The sequence below is a fragment of the Ursus arctos genome, unplaced genomic scaffold, assembly GCF_023065955.2.
Source record: "Ursus arctos isolate Adak ecotype North America unplaced genomic scaffold, UrsArc2.0 scaffold_6, whole genome shotgun sequence".
NCBI lineage: Eukaryota > Metazoa > Chordata > Mammalia > Carnivora > Ursidae > Ursus > Ursus arctos.
Genome location: NW_026623078.1, coordinates 71187227 through 71200225, shown reverse-complemented (window position 1 = coordinate 71200225; position 12999 = coordinate 71187227). Strand labels below are relative to the sequence as shown.

Sequence of the window (12999 nt, the reverse complement as noted above, 5' to 3'; positions counted from 1 at the left end):
CATCCTGTCTTGTGGGGAGGACTACAGTACCTCCAATCTGCTCTCCACATGGAATAAAAATCTAATCGTGCCTCTCCACTGCTTAAAAATCCTGTGCCATCCATTCCTTTTAAAACAAAGACCCAAACTCTTAAGGATGCGACACTTACATGACTTTCCAGCTCCACCTCGGCACCCTTTGTCTCTCACTAAAATACCCACCCTCTTCAGACTCCTTCATGTGCCTCACCCCCTGCCACCCCAGGGCCTTTGCACATGCTATCTTCTCTGTCTGGCGTGCTCTTCTTCCTCTCCATCTTCCTTATGGTTCTACTCCATTCCTTCCCCAGTAGGTCCCCCTGACTGCCAGACTGAGTGGGCCCTCCATGAGATGCTCTTCCCATTTCCAATACTTCGCCCCTGTTCAGACCCTCAGTTGGTAATTATCCGCATGTGTGATTATTTGATCAATGTCTTCTCTCCACCAAACCCTGTGCTCCACTAGAGCAGGGACTTACTTATATGCTTGTGTACTTTTGTGTACCCACTGTTGATCACAGCACCGGGAACGAGGATGGAGCTCAATAATTATCTTTTAAATGAATAAATACCAACTAGCCCCAGCTGCGAAGTCAATCCTGTAATTTCCACTTATGTGTGGTTTAAGGGAAAGAGCAAGGAAGCCAAATGTTTCAACTGCTGGAGACACGGAATTGGATAGCCTCCCGCGGGTTGTTTGGTGGTGGTGCTGGTATTGATTTTGTTTTGCTTAAGCTTGGAGGAAAAGATCCAACTGTTGTGAAAAATAAAAAAATAAACAAACAAAACTGCTCTGAAACAGATTAAAGCCGAAAGAAAAACTGTTATCTGTCAAATGAATAAATTTAATCTTTTTTAAGACCATAAGTAGGGACTCATGGCAACTTCTTGGGAATTGGGTTTTTGCTTTCTAATTTTCACAATTTTTAATCTGTAATATCTTTAGGACCAAGCCTGCAAAATTAGGCCCAGAACATTATTTATTTTTTTACATGCAGGACAGGCCATAAGTGGTAACCTATGTATAGAACAGCAGACATCTCTGATTCCAAAATTACCCTTGCTTGCCACTTCTTCTCACACATTTCTTATGATGCCATCTGATCTGAAAATGTTTCAAATACTTCTGCTAAAGGTTTTTCAGCATTCGGACACCTTTGAGCAGCAAAGCAAAGTTGATGACTTTTATTTAACTTTGAAGGATTTTCAATTTTTAGCTTTTTTTGGTGGATTTGAACAATGCACATTATTTTGTCAAGAGTTAACATCATTTTACTGTCCAAAATCCAGCGGAAAGTATAATACCTTATTTCTAATTCTAACCTAAAATAATGGTATTCTTTTCCTTTTGAATGACACCACAGATGTATGTTGTCCTTTCTCTCAAACTTCATCCATGAAACACATCCCTGGCTCAGTGCTCTTCTCGGATGCCCCATAATTTGAAGATAAAACCAGACCCTGAGGAGCTACCAGAAGGTAAACTCCACGGAGAAGGGGCTAGGTTTGTCTTGTCTCTGCCGCAACCCCCCTGCCTAGCACACAAGAGACACTCAATAAATATTTTTAAAAGAACACATTTAAATCTGTATTTAATTAAATTTTTGCATTTAAAATAATACACATTTTATTTTAGAAGTTTTAGGAAAAATAGAAAAACAAGAAGGAAAAAAGATACCACTACCTAGAGATCATCACAATTCACTTTTGGGCATATTCCCCCAGGCTTTATCTATGCATGTTTACGTTTTCTCTTTGTATCATGCTGTACATACAGTTTGCTAACTTATATGACTTTTTTTACTTACAATGTACTCAATGTATGCATTCCATGCTGTCAAGTATTTTTGCCTCCACCATTCCTGGTGCCTGTGTGATTTCACAGCAAGAATATCACAGTTTATGTAACTAATCCCACCAGGAAACATTGCCAATGCCATAAATGCTCTATTTTCCACCACTTCAGGAAAATAGGGCATTATAGTTACTAGGCAGTGAGCACCTTGGGCCAGAATTCAATGAACAACACTAAGTCTAAAATCACACAGCACATGTTTCAATCTTATTTCCATCAACCAGGAACATTCTAGAATGACTTTCCATGTGGAAGTAAATATCCTTCATTTTAGAAGAGTTACATATGTGCAAGACGATCTAAAGAAAACAGTAGCCCAGGTGCTTCTGGTGTTGAGAAGTGAAGCCCAATCCAGCCTCCTGCCAAATGGCCCCTCATGTTTGAAAGAAGAAATGGTTGCCATATTTATGTATGAGGCCAAACACTCCAATTCCTTTGTTTTAACTGAGAACACCAGCTGCTCACTTCCACTCCCTGCTTTAGATGGGGTGGCAGATGCAGACAGTGCAGAAAATCAAGGTTTTCTTTCAAAAATAACTTGACCCCATCTGACAAGTACATAGGATATTATTTCTGGGCCTGCTTTTGAAATTAACGTGTGCTTGAGAGTCATGATAGTGCCTACTACATATGGCGGTAAGACTACGTGCTGCACAGTGCCAAGAATGGTCAGTCATAGCATGGTCTATGGGAACACCATATTTGGTGGGGCTTGTGTATCTGGCTAAAGAGAATTCCTATTGGTACCATGGAGGTACACCCCCCCATACACACATACACAAAAGAATATTTCATATTTATAAAATTCCCACTTGGAAATTGCTGTAGAGCATAAATCCAAATGGATTTCTCCAGAACTCATTACTACTATTGAACATGTTAAGTGTTGACTTTGATGGAAAACCAGCGACATCTCATCTCTAGATGGGAATTTCAACAACAAAGTATTTTAGGTGATAAAAAGTTTTCTCCAAGCCAATTTCACAGCCTGAGTAAGTGAACGTGTTCTATAAACCGTGAGGATTAAACAAGGTTAAGATACACGGGACAGGTTGAATGTCCAGTAATTTGCTGAAATGCTTTCAGTTTATTTGCTGTAAAAATTATTTAAAAGAAAGTACTTCCAATAAATCTCAGACCCAGAATTAGACCTCTCAGAATAAAACCAATTACATAAAGAAAACATTCACCTAAGTCAATCTGAAGTCACCATGGATTACGCTGAGGCAAAGGAGTCATCATTTCATGCTGTCCATGGGTGAAAACATGGCTTAAGGCTTGTGAGTTTGAAAGGTAGTGGCAGGGGTTGCAGCAGCGTGGGGAGGCTCCTTTCCCATTTCCTCCAAGAAGAGTTGATCTGTCCGAAGACAGAGGGACTGGTTTTTGGGCCCTTTGGGTTCGTCCTCTTAGCACCCAGCACAGTGCCTGCACAGAGCACACGCTCTTACATATTAGAGATGAGGAAGAAGAGAGCATTAGTGGAATGGCAGGGGCCCAGTCCTCCGTGAATCTCTAGGAGGAGCCCCCGACAATCTTATGGCTGATGGCTCCAGGCAAAGTATAGATGAAGAGGACCAGGAAGATGATGAGGATGATCAGAATGAAACCGATGATGATGTACTTTTTGTAATTCCTCCAGATGAGGTGGTAGAGGCACTTGAAGGGGCTCACAAACCAGGAGAAGGAGGTGTCTGGGCGGCTGTGAGGGAAGCAAGAGAAAAATCAGGGAAGGGGCCATGATGCCGACACATGGCATTCTCCAGACCTCAGGAAGTACTTCTGACTCGCACTTTCTAGAGGTCCACAAGGAGATGCCCGGGAATGGGATACGTTCATGTTGCCTTGAAGCAGGAGCCACCCAACATTCGGAGTGATGATTCCTGCATCAGTTTAAAGCTTGGTCTGGAGGAGGTCTGACTGCCCTCATCCGTCCAATCCTGATCAGCTCAAGCCCCCCTCTTCCATGAGGCCCTCCTTGACCACCTTGGTCCATAAAGATCCCCCTCCTTCCAAATTCCTATCGCATCTACCACTTGACTTTAGCTCCTTTTTGGACCTAACATACTGGTCTTCTATACTCTGTTAACTATTTTATGAGTCTGTGTTCTCCCTAAACAGATTGGAAGCTCTTAGAAGATAGAACTTATGTCTTAGATTTCTTTGGTGTTCTTCAAAGTGTTGGGTTTTGTTTTTTTTTAAGTACGTACACATTGTAGGAGCTCAACAAATAATGAATTAATGAATAAGTAAGTATCCATTATGTTTGTAACACTATGATAGATGAAAAGTAAGTACTGAGAAGGGACCACTCATCTTGAGACACTGGGGATCTCAGGAAGGATAGGACAAATACAATTTGAAAGAATATTTGTATACATATTTCATATCCACACATATTTACTTTTTAATTGATATGTAACCATGGATTAAATTGAATAGGGCAACTCTTCTAGTAATTCTACTTCTGGGAATTTATTTTAAAGCAGTATTTTATAAAAGGGAAATATTTTCATCATAGTACAATGATGGAAAAAGGCAGATGTAAATTAAATATCCAATTACGGGCTGGTGACCAAGTCAATTATGGGCACCAAGCCTATGGAATATTCCACAGGCATTAAAAAATCCTAATTCTGACCATTATGACAACAAAGCAAAACTTTGCAGCACAGGATAAATGAAACATTAAGACAATTGTATATGCCTGATTCAAAAATAAGTAGAAAAAATTCATGTGGAATTCATATACACATTTAAAAAAGGAGTAGAAAAAATATACAAAATTATTCTAAATATGCTCCTGTGGCAGTATTACAGAGAAGTACCCTCTCCATTTTCCAAACAGTCTATATTGTTTTTAGAATATTTCCTAATTATAGCAACAAAAAGCTACCTAGATTGGACAGCACCTGTGGGCTGTACCCTTGGGGCTCAGTCCCCCCAGAGGGGCCCTCTAGAGAAATGCCCAGTCCTCTGCTTTGGGGACTACAAAGGGCCTTTCCCATGCTCTTTCCCCCAACCCCACTCACTTGGGTTTGGCCAGAGGCTCTGGCTCCTTCCGGGCTTTTCCGACAGGATTTTTCTCCGCTTCTTCTGCTGTCACTAAGTGGAACTCGGCTTCAACCTTGCCCTGCACAAAGACAAAAGTTTCAGTTTCTAGTCACAAAGACCTGCTGGGAGCAATGCCAACCTTCTAGAAGTGTCTAGTGTAGAACACCAGAAGTATTTGGACTATCCTGCTGCTTTATTTTGAGAAAAAATGTTACCTTTTTGGTTTTGGGAGAAGCCATTTTTATGACGAACAGTAAAAGCCCTGAAATGATGTTGCTGTTGAGTTTTGTGAAAGGAGAGGTCCCACGTGTACACACAGACACACATATCCTTGGTTACCTGTGCTCTTTCGCTTGTCGTCATTCAGTCAAGATCTGATTATAGCAACTCAATAGCAATTAGAAAGGAGACGAATTACCTGAGTGACAGAACCCTTTAGAACCAGCTAGTCTTTCTTCTCTGCCAATGATTCTCCAGAGGAAATGGGTGGGGGTGGGGGGGCTACATTTGCCAAATGGCTTTTCTGTCACCCTTCATTGTTCCTGTTGTCTCCACACATTGTTTCAGAATTACCCTTCTCTTCTTGCACGTCCTCTTTCCTTCTCCTTCAATAAGAAGCAGAATCTCTGCTTTGAAAATCATGTCATGTGCTTCTTCAGAGCGCTGTGTGTTATTAGCACTGAGGTAAGTCTTGGGTTATCAAAGGGTGAGACAGGATGGCTGCAAAAGGTAAGGGCCGCTCTTTCTTGTTCGTTCAGTCATTCACTACTTTTAGGGACCCTCTGTATGCCAGGTACTGTTCTAGACACTGGAGACTTAATGATTAGGAAAAATCGGATCCTTGATCTCCTGGAGCTCCAGTGCTCGGTGAAGAAGGCCCTCTCTCTGCTTCTTTGGTTTTGAGGATTCAGATTCAAGGTAACAGGAGGGACACAGAACTGGAGGGGGACTAGGGCACCATGGAAGTATTTTAGACCCACAATTGTCAGTTTGGAATTACATGTGGATGGGGCATAACTTGATTTCCTACCCCAGTAAAAAGATTAAAGTTTCTGATGAACTAATGGGCCTGTGTTAATTTACCTATTCACCGCCCATAAGCCAGGACTTCTTAGCAGCCACGATGGCTGCTGGCAACCACAATTTTGTAATCATGGGAGAAATTAGAGAGGAGTAGTGTATCTAGGGTGGGGTTGAAGCCAGAGAAGAGAGGCAGTGGCATGGTTGTCTGAATTAGTAAAGAAATGCAGTGGGCATATTACAAGTGAAGTAATGAGTTCAAATCTAGGGGGTGTCATCCATTCTTTAGACTATAACCCTGGCCCAATTCAGAACACATTATATGTCCTGTGATCCAGAAATGTTCCTTAAAAACATGAATATATATAGTCTCTCATTCCTATTAGCAAATCTTGGCCCTATAGGTAATGACTTGCATATATGGGTACTCAGGAAATATTTGAAAACCGGGAAAGAAGGAATCCAAAGCTTCTATCCAGTCTAGTCACTCCTCTCCACTCCACCTCTATCAACAGTGAAGTTGTAGTACTATTACTGTTACTATTACTCTAACTGTAATTGCAATGCTTTATTGAATGCCCACTTTGCCTATGTTCCTTCAATTCATCTATCAAAAAATCACAGCAACAAGCAAGGTAGGTCTCCTTTTTATCGATGGAAAAATGAAGCAGTGGAGGTCAAATAATTTTCCCAAGGTCACAAAGGGGAGAAGCCAACCAACTGGAACTTGAACTGAGGTCCTTATGATGCCAAAGCTCACGCTCTTCCCATGATAGTGGGCTGCCTCCCGACTTACTCATGCATTTGCCAGATAGTTGGACTAGAAGATTTGCAAGGACCTTCCTAACTCTAACATGAGATGATTGGCTTGTTGTCATCATAGTTACCACTTGAAGGCATTTGTCTTCTTGAGCCCCAGATTCCATACCCGTCAAATGGCCAGATGTGCTTCAGGACAACTTCTGGCTCTATTTGTAGGTTTCATGAAAGGCAGGAGACCCTGCAAAGCTTGAGGGCTGGAAGAAACCCAAGAGGCCAGCCTACAACTCATGGCAGAGAGATTTCCAATACGCAAAAAGGGCTGATTCCCAGAGGTCTTCCAGGGGTGACCTACGCTCCACCGAGCAGTGTATTTGTATGTGAGGAACCTCATCCAAGTCCTCTCTCAGCTTAAGAGTTGCTAAGCAATTGCTGGGCTCCAGAATGTTTGGAGGAGAGGACAGAAATCAACAGTGGGTAAGTTAGGACCAGAGTAAGAGGGTCATGGCTGCCTCTTTGTCCATTGCTCGGTCATAAGCTCAGTCACAGGGCTGGAGAACTTGCACGGAGCTTCACACCTACGTCATTCCATCTAAACCTTCCGATAACCGGCAAAGCAGACATCTTTGTTCCCATTTTACAGCTGAGGAAACCAAGGCTTGATAATGCTTGCTAACTTGTGTTATAAAACCAGGATTTGTGCCAAGATACTATGACACCAAAGCCCATCCCCTGCTATTCACTGTGCCCAAGAGGCCCTTCTTTGTGGAAGGAAAGAAGCAAGCTATATATTTAACAGTAAGGAAATGTGCCTTCTTTGAAATGTTCAAGAGAAGCTCCATAATCCTTGCCATGGCCCTGGCGTGATGATATGTTTTTGGCTTCCATCTAAGGGATGACCTTGGGTAGTTTAAGGATTATTATCACGTAGCATACCATACCGTAAGAGCTGAGTGAACAGGATGGTGCCGACGGATCTGCCCTTGAAACCGGGCTCTACCACTTACTAGCTGTGTGGCTCTGGCTGAGTTACCTGCTTCCGTCTCGCTGTCCTGGAGAGGTTAATAGCACGTACCCCACAGATTTGCTTTGACAAATAAATGAAATAACATATATATAGTGCTCAACCTAGTGCCTGGTAAATAGTAACCTCTTAAGAGATTACAGTTGCTACCTTCAACACTATTTCATGGATGGAAACACGTAATTTGATAAGAAACATCTGCCCATATAACAAACACCCAGGCAAGACCCAGATTTCCACAGGAAAAAAAATGCAAAGAAAAGGGAAGCAGAGCATATGAAATTAATTCTGCACCAGACATAGGAGCCACTGGTTATTAGCATGAAGGGCCTTGCCCCCACTTCACTGTCCTGCCTCAGTGGCTACAAACGTTTTTCTGATATCACACAGGCCCCAGGAGGAAAGTGTTTACTGACATTCTGATAAATACCACTCCTCATTCTATATCTCTCCACACAGAGGGTTCCCAACCTTATTTTAATTATTGATACTCAACCAAGCACCAAGTAGAGGTCTTAAGCTAATAATATCTTCCAAATGTAATTTTAAATCAGAGCTAGGAAAAAAATGGACAGTTTGAGAGACTATCTATTAACCTAATGACATCTATGGATGGAAGAAAATGACCAGGAAAGGTCCCGAAAAGATTGGACTTGTTGCACTGAGCGTGTTATTTATGGGCTTTGAACTTCACCCAGCCCAGAGAGTGGATGCCCTGGGGAGGGGTGCAGGTCCTTTAGGTCAGATATGTCTTCTTCAGTGGTAATTATTGCTTATTAAAACAACTCTCACTGGTATGAGGTAAAGCATTCTCATATATTAATGGTGGGGATGTGTGCTGGCAAAGTCTTTTAGGAAGAGGGACACACACATGTATACATATATGTATATGCATGCATACATATAATGTCCATGTAAGTGTGTATATTACCTTATATGGTCATACTCTGGACCTAGGCATGCCATTTCTGGGCAGATAAATTAAGGAAATCATTCAAAACTCAGAAAAATCTTAATATGCAAAGTGCAGTCATTGTTCTGTCAGATGTTCAAATTGTCCTATTTGTCACAATGATATGTCCCAGGCTCATCCTGTGTTCTCTCTGTCCTAGGTCTGGAGTCAGCCAAATATGCCTGCCTGGTTCTTTCAGTAGAGACTGGTATTTAGAAACTAGGATCCGGATGCTAGGAGTCTTCTTGCTACGTGGTGATTTTACTTCTAGATCTTTTCAGTGAATAGAGTTAGAAAAAATATTTTTAAATCCCTAAGTCCATAGTGATACCAGGAAAAATGGAAGAGAAAAAAAATCTCATTTACCACCATTGGAGGTACCTCTTGTACCAAATCTTGATTCTACAGTGTGGTAATTGATAGAATGAAACATTTATCCTTTTTTTTTTTTTTTTTTTGAGGAGGTGGTGACTATAATTTATTTCCATTTGTTGAGAGAAAGCTCTTCTTAACAGAAGAATTCTTACTAATAAATGGAAAAAGATGGGACACCTGGGTGGCTCAGTCAGTTAAGCAGCTGCCTTTGGCTCGGGTCATGATCCCAGAGTCCTGGGATCGAGCCCCACATCGGGCTCCCTACTTGGCAGAGAGCCTGCTTCTCCCTCTCCCTCTACCTGCCGCTCTGCCTACTTGTGCTCTCTATCTCTCTATCAAATAAATAAATAAAATCTTTTAAAAAAAATAAATAAATGGAAAAAGAATGATAGAATTAGATACATAGATGATAGGGATATATAGATGGATGGATATATGGATGGATGGATGGACAGATAATAGACAGATAGATGGACAGGGATGGATGGATGGAAGGAAAGAAGGAATGGGTAAAGAAGGAAGAACGGATTAGAAAAATCATTTTGCAACGCCTATGAAATAATTAATTAAATCACCATTAGGTGAAAGGTGGTGGTAGGACAGGCATTTCCCACAGTGCCAAAGTGTCACCCCCTGGTTACTTGCTAATTGCGAAGAGGAAAATGTGCTTTTACAATGCAGAGAGCTCATGGTCACCAGCATGATCACGTGAGTAAACACAGCATCATTACTAGTGAGACCATCTGAGGGCATGTGCCTCCTGGCCTAATTCAGTATGAAATAAACAGTACCAGGTCTTAAGTATTCTTTTTTTTTTTTTTTAAGATTTTATTTATTTATTTATTTATTTGACAGAGAGAGAGAGAGAGAGAGAGAGACAACCAGCAAGAAAGGGAACACAAGCAGGGGGAATAGGAGAGGAAGAAGCAGGCTCCCAGCAGAGCAGGGAGACCGATGCGGGGCTCGATCCCAGGACCCTGGGATCACGCCCTGAGCCAAAGGCAGACGCTTAACGACTGAGCCACCCAGGTGCCCCAGGTCTTAAGTATTCTTACCAAAAATGTTTAACCTGATCCTGATAATGCTGTTATACCTAACTTCTAGTTCACAAGAAATACAGGGTCTAGAGAATAAGATAAACTACATCATGAGAAAACAACTGGAGAGGGGAGGCCAGTTTCATCAAACAGGTATTGTCATGGGGGAAAAAATGGTGGGAGACAGTTCTAAAACAAAATAGACCAAAGAGACAAAAATAACCAAAAGCAACACATGAACTATGACTGAATCTTGTTTTGAAAAAAGAAACAGCTATAAGATACATTTGAGGGTAATAGGGTATCCTTCTTCTAGATGGAGAAATGAATACGGTATGGATATCAGATTAGGTAATCGTTATTAACTTCATATATGTGATGATGGCACTGTGGTTATGTAAAGGATGCCCATATTCTTAGGACATGCATGCAGAAGTATTCAGGAATTGTTAAAAAGAAAACCAGGGGCCCATGATGGAGTTACTTAGGTTAAGGCCCCATGTCAACAAACCAAGACTTAATACCTACCCTAACTGCAGTGCCCCCCACCCCAGGAATTTAACCTTTAATCAGCCAATATGGAATTTCAACCTGTAAATTTACTGATAGACACCCTTTCACTCCTCTAAGGAGGGCACCTTTCCCAAATAATGCATTCTTTGCTAATAAATTCCTTCCTTTATGCCCTCTCTCTGCCTTTAAAAATCTTCCTTTTGTTTAACTTGGGGGAGTTCCCCTCTACTTGCTAGATGGGATGCTGCCCTATTCATGAATTGTTTAATAAAGCCAATTAGATCTTCAAATTTACTCGGTTGATTTGTTTTAAATAGGGTATAGTGTTGGGATGTCTACAATCTACTCTTAAGTGATTCAGCCAATAAGTATGTTTGCGGGGCGGGGGGGGGGGGGCGAGAGACTATACTCACATATATAGACAAAACCAGTACAGCAAAATATTAACAAGTGTTGAATCTAGGTGGTGGATAAGTGGTTGATCATTACCCTATTCTTTCAACCTTTCCACATTTTAACTTTTTTAAATGAATAAATGTTGAGGAAAAACACAATGATTAAACTGGCATTTCTACTTCAAGAATACAAAGAGTTGATAAGAACGTTGATACCATAACGTAGGGGAATGCTCATTAGAACACCAACCCAAACAAAAAAAAGGCACTATTTTTAATACGGAATGATCACTACTATGTAAAATTAACCAGAATCTACACAAATTGGGCACAACGCAAACATGAGCAGTGGCTTTCTTTGGCTGGTGTGCGTGTGGGTGCTTTCCTTCTGCACTCTTGTGTCTTTTGAATTTCCTGTAAGTGTATATTACCTACTCTGTCTTAAAATAATCTTCACATGAGAATACCCGCTCTGCTCCTAGAGCATCTGAATTCGCCACATACTGTTTAGATGGTCTGTCTACCACCTCCTCAGCTAAGCTGTGAACTTCTGGTGCCAGGAATCTGTCTCATTCATTGTTGGACCTGTACAGCCTAGTGGATGAGTGTGTGGACACAGTAGCCACTGACGGGTGTTTTTCACATGAGACCAGAAGCACAGAAACCTCCCTTTTAATTTTAGTTGATGTTCTTGAGACTGAGCTGGGCTATTTAACTGTCAATTGATGGGATTCACCTGTGTAAGAAACTTCTTGATCTTCACCTTCTAAAGTAGTGATTTCTTTAAAGGTTGCTTTTAGGAGGGTAACATGTACAAAATGCACAGTGCAATGTGTCTCATAAAGCCCCTGTTCCACACCACATTCCTTTTGTCCCAAGGGTACCTGTTCTTTGTGAATCCCACCTGGAGCGGTTTTTCACTGACTCTAAGCGCAGGCGCATTCCACACTAGGAGCTTTGTGATCTGGATGTCTAAACTGCATGGCCTGCGTGTACAGATAAGCAGCTTTAAAAATAAGCCAGGGCACGTGGCAGTGGCCCTAAGCAAATCCCTGCTGGCCGGCTGGTGCCTGGGACAGGATGGTGACGTCCCCACGGCTGGCTTCAGGAAGGGGGCGTGAGGTGAGGGAGCTCGGAAGCAGCGGGTGTCCGCACTGCAAAGGCACCTTGGGGGCACCCAGTCCAACCCACTCCTTTTACAGACGCGGAAACGGAGACTTGGAGATGGCAGGGACCTGACTGAGGTTTTCCATGATGCCACTTGACTCCCAGGGGCTCATCCAACTGGCTGCCATCCTGGGAGAAGGCTACGGGCTTGGCTTCCTCGGTGTGGTTACCCGTTCCCTTAGGGGTCGAGAGGCAGCTGGGTCAGACCCCTGCCACTGCAGGCCAAAGCAGGGATTGCAGGGCTGCCTGGTGGGTAGGGATGAAGTCAATTCTCATTTTCCCTCAGGATATGTAAAGACAAACCCAAATTAAAAACAAGGAGTGTAACATTTCCTGTGGAAAACAAAGGAAGAGATATCCCTCTCCTTTTTCTAAGAACGTCACTTCAGAAAATGTAATTTGAAAGCCCTTTTGTTTCTCTGAAGTGCATATAAATCCTTTGGATTACTAGACAGGCCCTTTGTCTTTAACACCCAGGACCCACCTTTCCCAAAGCCCTGGGAGCCATCTCTTCGCAATGCAAACATCTAGGGAGTGAGCACCCCTCCCTCCCAGTTTCTGGGGGTGCCTGGCTTCAAGTTGCCTATTTGAGGCAGACTCCCTAATTTTTGTGTCCCCCTCCCAGTATTCTCCCTTAACCAGTCACAAAGGATGCCCCCCTCCTAGTTACTCTGCCTGCCAACAACCTCCAATCAGAACGAACCTGAAATCTTCCCTTTTTTTCATTAGAAAGCCTCCCTACTCCCCTGTCTTTGAATCTGCCCCAAATCTGAATGATGGTGGCCGACTCTCCTGTCATAGCCAGCTCTGAATAAACAGCCTATCGCATTTGA

At 42.3% G+C, this 12999-nt stretch overlaps 1 protein-coding gene across 3 annotated transcripts in view; it reads right to left on the bottom strand.

Moving 5' to 3' along the window:
• Positions 1 to 1581: 1581 nt before the first annotated feature.
• The window catches only part of FER1L6 (fer-1 like family member 6), a 146736-nt gene continuing 135318 nt past the window's right edge, over positions 1582 to 12999 (bottom strand). For all 3 annotated transcript variants that reach the window (XM_057307982.1, XM_044382606.3, XM_057307983.1), the window contains 2 exons: positions 4903 to 5003; positions 1582 to 3572 (listed from right to left, as the gene is read on the bottom strand). In XM_057307982.1, the coding sequence (XP_057163965.1) occupies positions 3386 to 3572; positions 4903 to 5003 (288 nt within the window). In that variant the 3' untranslated portion in view covers positions 1582 to 3385. The remainder of the gene's footprint in view (positions 3573 to 4902; positions 5004 to 12999) is intronic.